The sequence below is a fragment of the Xyrauchen texanus genome, chromosome 4 (genome assembly GCF_025860055.1).
Source record: "Xyrauchen texanus isolate HMW12.3.18 chromosome 4, RBS_HiC_50CHRs, whole genome shotgun sequence".
NCBI lineage: Eukaryota > Metazoa > Chordata > Actinopteri > Cypriniformes > Catostomidae > Xyrauchen > Xyrauchen texanus.
This window is the reverse complement of record NC_068279.1, coordinates 17,125,212-17,138,185: the sequence shown is the minus strand read 5'-3', so window position 1 is coordinate 17,138,185 and position 12,974 is coordinate 17,125,212. Positions and strand designations below refer to the sequence as shown.

At 37.5% G+C, this 12,974-nt stretch overlaps 2 protein-coding genes across 3 annotated transcripts; both read right to left on the bottom strand.

Moving 5' to 3' along the window:
• Positions 1-612: 612 nt before the first annotated feature.
• dhfr (dihydrofolate reductase) lies at positions 613-6,173 on the bottom strand. The gene is given in 8 exon segments (XM_052118339.1): positions 613-705; positions 1,379-1,389; positions 3,308-3,401; positions 4,992-5,011; positions 5,014-5,114; positions 5,179-5,281; positions 5,453-5,489; positions 6,159-6,173. Coding segments are annotated over 8 exon segments (474 nt in total).
• Positions 6,174-7,940: 1,767 nt separating this feature from the next.
• Positions 7,941-12,814, bottom strand: si:ch211-214j8.12 (uncharacterized protein LOC100000539 homolog). Of its 2 annotated transcripts, XM_052125799.1 has the most exons (5): positions 11,832-12,814; positions 11,220-11,463; positions 10,515-10,681; positions 8,967-10,093; positions 7,941-8,440 (listed from the first exon to the last, which is right to left on the bottom strand). In XM_052125799.1, the coding sequence occupies exons 2-5, from the start codon at positions 11,443-11,445 to the stop codon at positions 8,050-8,052; spliced, it is 1,911 nt and encodes a 636-aa protein (XP_051981759.1). In that variant the 5' UTR covers positions 11,446-11,463; positions 11,832-12,814; the 3' UTR covers positions 7,941-8,049. The 2 variants fall into 2 exon arrangements, with proteins under 2 accessions (XP_051981759.1, XP_051981760.1); XM_052125800.1 differs by lacking the exon at positions 11,832-12,814 and having other exon boundaries at positions 11,220-11,819.
• Positions 12,815-12,974: the final 160 nt, after the last annotated feature.

The following is a 12,974-nucleotide window of genomic DNA, read 5'->3' as shown; positions in this document are numbered from 1 at the left end:
GTGGAAAAACTGGAAAACATGCATTCATTATCTTTGATTAAATGTTTGTAAAATTATTATTTAAAATACATTTTATGCAATTGTTTAAGCAAAAACTTTCTAAATGGGGCCACGAGTTGATCCGTTTCTTGGGGCCTCAGATATCGCAAACCCGCCCCTGCACTCGCTCTCCTGCTGTACCAAACCCCTATGACTTTCTACCTTATGTAAAACACAAAGGAAGACAACAGGCAGAATGTTAGCCTTTGTTTTTTAACATGAAATTACATTGAATGGAGACTGTGGCTAACATTCTAACAAATATCTCCTTTTATGTTCCACTGAAGATAGCAAGTCATGTGGGTTTAGAACATGAGGGTGAGTAAACGATGACAGAATTTTCATTTTTGGGTGAACAATTTTCATTTTACATTTTGGCTTTTACCACTTGGATCGATAGGAAATTGGAGAGGTAACATGAAACAATTGGGAGAAGGATAATATAAGGAAATTTTACAAGCCAGATTCAAACAGGTCTCCCATAAATGCACCACCATGCAAAGTGTCAGAGCATACGCACTACCAGTGAGGACATGTCTCTGACCTTAAAATTACACCTATAAGCTCTTCTTCTTAGTGGTCAGTGCTCTCATACACTTCAAAAATATACTGAACACCATTCTCCTCCTGCATCCCTGTGGGTACACCCGGGAACCTGACCAGTGGCTGACGAACTGGTGTAGAGCCAACAACCTGTCCCTGAATGTCGACAAAACAAAAGAGATGGTTGTTGACTTTAGGAGAGCACAAGGTGAACACACTCCGCTGAACATCGACGGCTCCTCTGTGGAGATCGTCAAGAGCACCAAATTCCTTGGTGCTCACCTGGCGGAGAACCTCACCTGGTGATAGAGCTGGTGTTGAGGGACCAGGTGAGGTTCTCCGCCAGGTTCTCCGCCAGGAGAACCTCTACTTTCTTCGAAGGCTGAGGAAAGCACATCTCCCACCCCCCATCCTCACTACATTCTATAGAGGGACTATTGAGAGCATCCTGAGCAGCTGCATCACTGCCTGGTTTGGGACTTGCACCGTTTCGGACCGCAAAGCCCTGCAGAGGATAGTGAGGACAGCTGAGAAGATCATTGGGGTCTCTCTTCCCTCCATCAAAGACATTTACAAAAAACACTGTATCCAAAGCAACCAGCATTGTGGACGACCCCACACACCCCTCACACAAACTCTTTATCCTCCTGCCGTCTGGCAAGAGGTACCGAAGCATTCGGGCCCTCACGGCCAGACTGTGTAACAGCTTCTTCCCCCAAGCCATCAGACTCCTCAATACTCAGAGACTGGTTAGACACACACACGTGTCCTGAGTCGCACTTTAAATTACTGTCACTTTATAACTGTCTGCTACTCCAATAACTGCTATGTGCATAGAACACTATCTCATAGTATGTTATGTGTACGTTTTTAGAAACTGTCATCTTTTTGCACTACTGAGTACTGGTCGGCGCTGCACTGTGTCTATTGTCCTGTTCATTGTCAGTAATTTGTTGTACTGTCTCGTACTTTGCACATGTTTGCACGTGCACTTTATATAGGTATATATAGGTATTTTATATAGGTATTTTATTTCCTTTGTTGTTTTTATGTAGCACCATGGTCCTGGAGGAACGTTGTCTTGTTTCGCTGTGTACTGTACTAACTGTATATGGTTGAAACGACAATAAAAACCACTTGACTTGACTTGACTTGAGAAGAAAGCAATAAAGGGAAACAAGAAGGAACAATAAGACATTAGTCATTCTTATCACATCAGGGCTGATTTTACAATAAATTATGATTCTTTCATGCACTAATTGCAAGCATAAGAATAATACATAAAACTCTCACTTAGACAATCATAACACAAATCTTTCACTTTGTGTCTATTCCACTCGTTCCCACTCTTTTCAAGGCACTTAAATTAAGCTTTTATTTTTGATGGTAGTTTCTCACCTCTGGATAAGCAGTTTGCTACATGACCCAGTGTGATCATTAAACTGTGATTTAATTAAATAAATATATAGTCTGTATGTGCTGCATGCTTCGGGGCGCTCTGCTCAGCTTCACACATTAATTTTGAAACATGCAGCACATGCAGATCATATATACATATTTAATTAAACTGCAGCCTTTTGTGGTTTAATAATCACACTTGGATATATTTTAATTCAAACATTTCAAGACATTCCGCATTTTATAACGAATGTAATTTGTATGACTGGCTTCAGTGATTCTATCCATGTTTTCAGAATCAGGGAAATCATTGGGACCTACATCTGTTAACGGTGATTTAAACAGACTCTGACCTATGAATTATTGAAAATGTATTTACATACTCAAGTGTAAAGGCCGCATCACGATACTACATCCTCAGGGTGTGAATTAATTTTCAAAAAATCTGTGGTCTGACCGCCGTCGTTGTCTAAAGTTATCAACACAAATGTTTTTCTAGTTAACACTACAGCAGTGTTGGAACTAATAAAATACTTGTACATGTAACAAAAACATGGTCAGCAACACAATCAAACATTTTTATTATACTAAAATATTTTCAACGACAAATAATTATTCTCCGGGACATTTAGGTATTTTTCACATTTTCCATGACTGGAAAAATGCATTGCAAAATTCCAGGATTTCCAGGATTTCCAAGACGCGTAGTTCTGGTATATGCTTTGGGAATTTTGTAAATGGTGACAATCAACTCAACTCATCTGCTTTGGACTGGTATAGATAAATGTAGACCATCTTAAAGTGATATATCTCAGCAAACAAATAACAATATTAAACACAAACAACAAAATATACAAATTTGTTACTCTTTGTTGGATGAATTAGCTGATGAAACCTATGATAACAGTCTGTGTGCATTTAACCACTCTTTAAATGCTTATTGTGTGCCTGAGAGATTTGACATTTTGTGCACACCACCTTTAATGCAAGATGCTGCTTTTACATGACAAGAGGGCTATTTTATTCTCTCTGTATATACACAATACGGCATGTCTCTTCCTGTGCCAATAAATCCATTAATGCCACTTTACTCAAGGATAAAACCGAGTATACTACCAGCCTAATGTAAAAAAGGTTGTATCTGTTAAAGGAAAATGCTGTAAAACAATGCTTATTTATTTATTTTTTATGTTTGATACTTAACTGGCATTGTAATGTTAATCCAATGAATTAGGTTGATGCCATCTATACATGCTAGTATTGGAACTTAATGATTATATGACTATGGCTCCCCAGTAAGTACACAAATAGCGGTATGACCACTCACTCAGATAGGAGCTTGGAATAAATGTGTCACAGTCAAAATGCTTGAGGACCCGTGTAACAAAAAGACGCCTAGGACCTGAGCTCTCCATCACCTCCTGCAGAGTACAGCATATCATACACACAGAACAAAGATAATTTGTGGTTATGTTGTACAAGATATCAAGTGACTGATCTGTAAGTAGAGGAGTATGAGGGAAGGGAGTTTTTTGTAACATTAGCCTTGAGGCAGTTTCCATAACAACTGATTGTTATACAGAGAAAAGCAGATCAGAATAACGCTGTGCTATAGCTGACATATAACTGAAGAATAGGTGGGTACTAGTGTGTGTGTGTGTGTGTGTGTGTATAATATTATCTTAACATAATATAAGACATAAATAAATTTAAAATGGCAATGTTTGAAATTAGGAGAAATCTGTTGCATGATAAGAAAACTGAAGGCATTCAGGACTCTCTTTATCATAGTCTCAAAAACATTATACAAAATTAATGAAATAAAATGTGATATAGCACATATCAAAGGGATAGTTCTCCCAAAACAGAAAATTTGCTCACCCTCATGCAATACCAGATGTGCATGACTTTCTTTCACAAACAGATTTTTAGAAGAATATATCAGCTCTGTTGGTCCTAACAATGCAAGTGAATGGTGACCAGAACTCAGAAGGTCAAAGAAAGGAAGCATCCATATGACTTAATGGATATGGACTTAAATCCATATCCAAGTGTGGCGATATGATAGGTGTGGTTGAAAAATAGATCAATATTTATGTCCTTTTCTACTATAAATTTACAGTTTCACTTCAACATTCAGTCACCTACTGGTTGGGGCTGGTCAAAGGTGGAGATTTATAGTAAAAAAGTCATAAATGTGAATCTATTTCTCACCCACACCTATAATATTACTTCAGAAGACTTGGATTTAACCACTGGAGTCATATGGATTACTTTTATGCTGTCTTTAAGTCCTTATTTGACCTTCTGAGTTCTGGTCACCATTCACTTGAGGACCAACTGAGCTGAGCTATTCATCTAAACATCTTCATTTTTGTTCTGCAGAAGAAAGTCATACACATCTGTGATAGCATGAGGGGAGTGTAAATGATGAGAGAATTTATATTTTTTGGTGAACCATTCCTTTAAGTGGTTGTACTTGCATATTACTCCCATCTAATTTTTATGTTTATTTCACATAAAGAGTTCAGTTCACCATGTTCATTAAACAACACTCACTGAGCATTTTATTAATAAAACCTGTACACCTACATAATTATGCAATTATCTAATCTGCCAATCGTGTGGCAGCATTGCAATGCATAAAATCATGCAGATATGGTTCAGGAGCTTCAGTTAGTTAATGTTCACATCAACCATCAGAATGGGGAATAAATGTGATCTCAGGAATTTTGACCATGGCTGGTTTGAGTATTTCTGTAACTGCTGATCTCCTGGGATTTTCACGCACCTAATAAACATGTACCTATTAAAGCACTCACTCAGTGTATAACACGAGACCACTGTAAAATTAAAGTGTAAACAAAGGGGCCAATAATTGAAGAGTCCTAGTTGATTTGCTACATATTCAGCACATTTCTATTATTTTAATACATTTTTCCTTTATAACATAAATAATTTGTGTGTGTATGTTTCCCAATAGACATGAATAAATATATAATTTAACCAACCTTGTACAGAGCACAGCCATCCAGACCCGGTCAACTTGCTTTTCAAGCTCAAGGCTGTCCAACAGTTGCAGAGCTGAGCTGAAGTTTGAAGCAAGATAGCTAGCTCCCTCTGGGACTGTCCTGGGACTGTCCTGTGCAGTGATAGAATAAATAAATAAATAAATAAATAAATAAATAAATAAATAAAAGATTTCTGCTAAGCACTATGTTAATTCTGTTTTTCAGGGGTCTGTTTGATGCAGGAATAGAGAACTATCTCTTTCTGCCCATAAGGACCACATTCTTTTTACCTGTCACATGACACAGAAAATGAATAAAAATAAAAAATAAAGCGAGCACGACAATACAGTGTTTGAGTTGATTTTCAAGATTTTTTTTAAAAATATGCCAAAAATAATAAATGTAAATTGAAAGTGCTGACAAAAAAAGAAAAAAAGCTGAGCACTTATGCATATTTTTACTCTCAACTGCGGGAGTCATGGTCATCCTCTGAAAGTGCTTAAATTAATGTCTGAAAAGACAAAGGTTCAGGTGTTAAGAATCACTGAATGTCAAGGGAAACTGTCAGGATATCTTTTGGCTGATCAAACACGTATATATTTAGCTATACATGTATTGCTGTAGGAGCAGTGTTTGGAGGGTTACTTTAGAAATGTATTCCACTACAGATTACAGAAAACATGTTGTAAAATGTCATTTGTAACGTATTCCGTTAGATTACTCAAGGTCAGTAACATAATCTAAATACTTTGGATTACTTCTTCAGCACTGGTAAATTTGTATTTTGTACAACCATAAAATGTTCATGAGTACAGTCCGTTTCAAAATTCTTCCTTCTGTCATTCTTTTTTAGATGCTTTCCCTTTCCCCATTTATTCAATATGACAGAATTCATTAACATTAACTAATTAGCATGACAGTTAGCAGCAGTAAAACAGGTTTAAAACTCCCTCACCTTAGTCTTGTTGGGTTTACCTTCAAAATTCTATTAAACAGTTCTACCTTTCTTAAGTATCTCATTAATGCATTGTATATTTTATGATGATCAAGTCATTAACGGCGGTGTTTCTCTTAATGGCCCGTTTCTCTTATTTCTTCCAACATAAGAAGTCTTTCATTTTCAGAAGCAGTACAATATATTAGTACATGCTCTAGTATTTAAACTACAGTTCCCAGACTCATGTTTGTTCATTCTACATAGGGAATAATTTAGAGCTGTGTGCCCAAGGCGTCTGGTAATGATCGTGTCTTATTTTCTACTATCAAAATTCCCTTTCACCCCTACTTGATATTGAATATGATAAAGATCCTCTTCCCTCCTCACTCAAAAGTTCTTGCCATTTCCCTTTTATAGCTGATGTGATTTTGGCCTTAACTTCTTAGTGGGATATTCATTTCTATATGTGATAATTGCAGCGCCTGCTTTGCTGACTGATCGACCACCTGATTTCCATCCACTCCCACGTGTGCGTATCGTGACGTCCGTCGAATGATTTGCTGAAGCGTAGCACAAGAAGGTTCGCTCACGATTGTTACGTAAACCCGCTTCGCTTTCCGTCAAATGTGCAGCTAGAGACGACACTGGAAAGTGGATGACAGATAGCATAGTGTATCTATGTGTACACTTAAAACAACATTCAAGATACATCACAGGTGTAAGGTCAGCTGTAAGTGGACCGATAATACATCGATGCCAAACTAATTTATATAGAGTTTACGCTGTTAATTCCTGCTCCAACAATATTTTTCCTAGGGTCAGCATCTGATTGGTTGTGAAGTTGAAATATATGAACTGGAAAAATATTAGTTCATAGGGATATCAAAATATTAGGGATAGTTCATCCACAAATAAAAATTCTGTCATCATATACTCACCATTACATTGTTCCAAACGTATATGACTGACTTTCTTCCACAGAACACAAAATATAGCCTCAGTCAAAATTCACTTTCATTGCATCTGTTTCTAAATTAGGCAACTGAATGGTATTAAGTCCCAAACATTCTGCCTTTTGGGTTACATGCAAGAGAGTAACTTATAGGTCATGTGGGTTTGAAATGACATGAGGGTGAATAAATTGTGACAGTTATAATTTTTAAACTAACCCTTTAAAGTTCCCATTTAAAATATTTAAAGGACATTTGAGTCCAGGTCCTCTAAAAATCTGATTAAAAAAAATTCTGAATAGTCTTTGGCAAACATCGTTTAGCCAATTTCTAAAATTAAGAGGTGCTTTAAATCGACTTTTATTAATAGAAACTGAAAAAATATATTCACACTGGAAGTCTGAATTTAAATAAATTTATATCTCAATTTTATGTTTTTTGTTATGTGCAAATAACTGAATTTAAATGCATCTGTCTGCATAGTGACACTTGAATAATCATTTATAATTCAAATGAGCTGTTTCTTAGAATACACAATTTGATTGAATACACACACACACACACACACAAAAAAAAGACTTACAAAAAAATACCATTCAAAAATTTGGAGTCACTTGACTGAAATGTTTCTCATGAACTTAAAATATTTTGATCTTAAGGCGTATGCTTAAATGTTTGAAACTGTTATTGTAATTGTGCCACCATGTTAATTTATTTCATTATAAAACTAAAATGTAATAATAAAAAAAAAAAAAGTTTTTGAAATTGATGATTTGGACCAAATAATAAAGAAAAGCAGCCACGAAGTGCCCAACTCCTTAATAAGCATAAATTCCCATAGTTCCATTTATGTTATTCCATAGTTTTGATGACTTTACTATTATTCTAAAATGTGAAAAAATATATATATATATATATATATATATATAATAAAGAATGAGTGCATTTCAAAACTTTTGACAGGTAGTGTGTGTGTGTGTATATATATATATATATATATATATATATATATATATATATATATATATATATATATATATATAATAACAACTAGTAGGCACCTGCTAAAGACATCATGAGACAAACATAAAAATGCCTCAACAAAATCATAAACTCAACTCTTCACTGTCAGTACAAGTCCTTTTACAATCTCAGCACGGCCTTTCCCAGTTCATGTCCATGTTATTTGAAGTGTATGGCGCCTCCTTTTGGCTTTGCTGTGCAACTTCTTTATATTGCTCGAAGTCATGGCCCAGCAGCCACTCAAATCCAAACTGGACAAGCGACTACTACAAGTATTTACAATACGCAATACTGTCTCCATTGTGATATCAGACCGGTTCAGACTAACAGATCTAAGGAAATGCAGTGGCGGTCTGTCTAAGGCACCAAGGGGTTTAGCTGGATTGTCCAGAACAAGTTTGAACACAGGATCCAATCGACAGGGAACAGCAATCAGTGACAGCTTGTGGAGTGAAGCACCTCTAATAAGGGCCCACAGCACCCCCTTCAAAGACCTCCAACATAATGCAGGCTTCATCTGTCTTTCATCCAAGAAAAAACTGTTGGAAAAAAGTGATGTGGATGTAGTAAACCAGTCAGTAAAGGAGCAGAATAGAGAACAGTGAACATCAGATTAGATATGAGTGCTAACATGCCTGCTACTACATTGCATTACCATAAGGGTAGTTGGTGCATAAGGTGTCCATGTACTTTTTTATCAAGATTTTAAGTATTCATTTGTTTAAATTGAATTATATGAAAGCGTGTATCTTTTTTTACACACCATTGTTTTTTGCCATTTTTAATCACTTTTTTAATGTCACAAGATAATAGAAATTGTCATGTGATGTGACAAATGAATTTTTAAAAGGATAAAAACACAAAAAAATTATTTAAGCCTATTTTTAAGATTTACACATTTCAACTACATAACCAAATTCCATCAAACATTGAATTGTGTGTATGTATATATATATATATATATATATATATATATATATATATATATATATATATATATATATATAAATATAATAAACTTTATAATGACAACATTGTTGCATTGTGGCATGACATACAACTTACTTTAGTGTTAAAGATCGTAAATGTGGAATACATGGCAGATTAGAAAGACTTTCGTCTTCAACCTCCTCATCATCATCTCCATCCCAGTTAGTGCTGGGTGGGTCTAAATGAATAGTGAGAGAGTTGAGTCTGGGACAGGACTGAATAAGCTCCTGAAGTGGAGTGTGTCCATCAGCTCGAATCCCTTCCAGGGTTAGTGAGAGCAGGTTTGAGCCTGCAGCTTTAAGGGCTGGAACTAGATCAGACAGAACACCAGCAAACTGTAGAGAAAGACAGCGCAGCTGGCCAGAAAACCAACTGAGTCCTCTGGCTAAAGCTGTAGCCTGTTTAAAGCTGTCATCAGCATCATCAGCATTACGCTGAAGACAGTCCAATGACAGGACACACAGGTCAGGGCAGATCTTCCCCACTGCCTCCAAGGTATTCAGAGACACTCCTTGTACATCCCTGAGACCCATTGTCACACTGTCCCTCGCATTATTTTCATAATCCTCTTCTGAAATCCCTTTCCATCCATTCAACTCTGTAGTATCACTAGCGCCATCTCTCTGTCTTCTCTTCTCAGTCTGACTGTCTTCTATTGACAACCATTCTTCTATTTGTCCTTCTAATATAAAGCTTCCATCTCCATCTGTGCTGTGTAAACTGCTGTCTTTCACTTGGTCTTCCTGCATCCTCATATCCCATAAATCTTTTAGACTTGGCAACCCTTCTCGACTAGTGAACTCCTCAGTCACCTCAAACTCCCTGTTCTGTATGAGAACACAAGCCTTTCCCAGTCCTTCCAGTGCCACCCTCTGAAGATTGGGCAAGCTGAGGAGGAGGAATGCACCAGCAGCCACGGCATCGCCTTCAGTGTCTGCCAAACCGATATCTAAAGCGAGCAGACTGCTTATGGTCTTCACATTCCTAACATGGAGCAGGCCTGCAGGGGTGAGATGCAGGCATCGTGACACATCCACGTATTTCAGCCTGGGGCACTGGCGGGCCACCACCGATATCACCCTCTGATCGCACATGGTTCCTGTCAGGAATAGAGAACTGAGACGGCGCAGGCTGCCCAGCAGCTCACACAGCACTGAAGACGACACATTCTGTGCACCACTGAGATCCAGATACTGAAGATTCTGTGCAAGACAGACATGAATGAAGAAACGTGTGCATGTACTGACAACAGGCAAGAATACTAAATTAAATTATTTGCATGTTATTTGCTTCTTCAGATTTAAAGGTAAAGTGTGTCAATTTCTGTGCATCTAGTGTCACTAAACGAAAGAGGAAAAATAATAGCTTAAATAATGACGTCTTCAAACATGTTTCCTGACCAATTCCCCTGTCTGCCAATTGTCAGCCATTAAATCATGGCATTGGTCGAGCTAATGTTGCCGTGTGAGGCCGGTGGAATGCTCTAACAAACAGAACGATGTTCTGAAAGAGATAATTTGCTACTCGTTTACTTTTTTGGGACCTCAAACTACAAATGCTTATGAAAAATACAAATAACAACAAATAATTATACTTAAGTAAGAAGGGGTGAGTGTGTTTAACCTGGCAACGTATCTGGATGAGAGAGCATAGGTTTGCATTGACGAGGCTGCAAGCCGTTGTGAGAGGAAGACAGCTGAGTTGCGGAAGAAGAAGAAGGTGTAGGGCTGCACGCGTCAACAGATTCTGTCTAGAAAGGATACGCAACAACTCCTCCAGCAACTCACCCGCTGAAAGAGAAACACACAGGTGTCATGTCTGTCATTTCTCTCCCTTTTTTATCCCTCTTTTTCTCCCAATTTGGAATGCCCAATTCCCACTACTTAGTAGGTCTTCGTGGCGGAGGACAAGTCTCCAATCCGGGTGGTGGAGGACAAGTCTCAGTTGCCTCTGCGTCTGAGACAGTCAATCTGCGCATCTTATCATATGGCTTGCTGTGCATGACACCGTGGATATTCATAGCATGGGAGGCTCATGCTACTCGTCGCGATCCATGCACAACTTATCACGCACCCCATTGAGAGCGAGAACCACTCATCGCGACCACGAGGAGGTTACCCCATGTGACTCTACCCTCCCTAGCAACCGGGCCAATTTGGTTGCTTAGGATACCTGGTTGGAGTCCCTCAGCACACCCTGGATTCTAACTCGCAACTTCAGGGGTGGTAGTCAGTGTCTTTACTTGCTGAGCTAGGCCCCTGTCATTTCTCCCTATAATAAATATTCACGTATTGCATTCACAAAGGCACATGTTTTCACAAAACTCACGAAGTGAACTGAAGGGACCCATGATGTATCTAAAGAAATATTGGTCCATGTATTTCTCAGCATAATCTTTTGCCCACATTTCCTTCATGTTCTCAGCAAGGCTTTGGAGACAAAGGCAAACCAGTGTGGAAGGGTTGTCCTCGTCCTCAGTCCAGCCATTCTTGCATTTTTTCCTCCTCGGTCGTTCCCTCTCTGGTGTGGGCTTGAGTTGGCGAAACAAGGGCATATCTCAACCTGATTGTCACTGGCAGAGATAAAAGACACTAAATTGACTTAAATGGCACGAAGCAAAATGGCCTTCTGGGGCCACACCTCAAATGAAAGGTAGCAGTCCAAGCACAGTGTATAGCTCATTTTAAATGTAATAATGCTTATAATACAAAATAACACGTGTATTAGTAACTTTGTAAATACATAATTGACCAAAGTAGCCACACATACTGAGTAAGTCGTTTGTATACCAACAAAAAGTGTACTGCTTAAACAATCAGTAGAGCGAATGACAGCCCACAAATTGTAAATGTCAGTGTTATTTGACATACAGAGCATGAAGTGCTACTTAACTTAGGAAAAAAGAGAGAGAGGAGAAAAAAAAAAAAAGAAGAGTCTTACCAACTATTTTATAATCCTCGCGTTTGTGCTTGTTGGCAAAGGCATTAAGTGAATATTATTATTTTTTTTCAGACTAAACCCAAACACCGGGTTGAGAGCTCAGTCTTATTATTAAATCCACAGTAACGAGAAATTACTGATATAATCAGTTACGAAGAATAAAATACTACTGTGTGTCTACACGACAACGACCTTTGCTCTAAACGCGTTTAAAGGAAAAACACAAATTTCCTGGTCTCAGGAACAACGTGAGTTTTCATGGGTTTGACAAATTCGACAATAATGAATCCTTAAACAGCCTTCCGATTTGTGTGTAGAAAGCGAACACTTCTATTTCCCCGTTTGTAAAATTAAATACAGAAGCGAATACAACAGACTGCGTATAGCACGAGCGCCGTCTAGTGATTTGGTGCGCACCTGTTCAAAGACTTGTCATGGTTATGAAATACTCCAAGAAAAAAGCAGTAAAAGCATACCTATTTAAAATTTTTCCCGATAAACTCACGATTTGCGACATCCACACTTTGCATGGGATTAATTGTGTTAAATACTGTATAGACTATAGAACAATTCTATATAAAACTACTGTATAGTGAATTTCATATCGAAATGTAACGTCTAATGTTAAAATGTGTTTTCTAATTTATCGCTGCATCCCTTTAATTCTTTGGCTAGATCAGGAATATTTTTTTTGATTTTATATGATTTATTTGAAAGAATTAAAATGACAATTTCATGTCTATCCTTGTATTGTTCAACTGGTTGAGGTTAATAAGGGTTTTTAGAAAGTAATTAATAATAAGTAACGCAATTACTTTTCAGACAGAGTAATTAGTACAGTAATCTAATTTTTTTAGAGTAACTTTCCCAACATTGGTTGGCAGGTATGTAAAAGTTAAGAAACATTGTACCCACTCACATATCTTGAGAATATATTTATTTTCTCTTTTAAAAAAAATGACTATAAAACCAACTTGGCCTGACTATCATATTAATACTATGTGAGGGGAACTACTGTATTAGCTCTATGGGGCCCTCTCCAGTTGTTTTACCAATTGCGTAAACATGCAAAGATGTTGTGAAATTCATCAAATTTAATGAAGTTCGGGAAGAGCTTGTTCATTTAGGCCTGCCAATCAATCA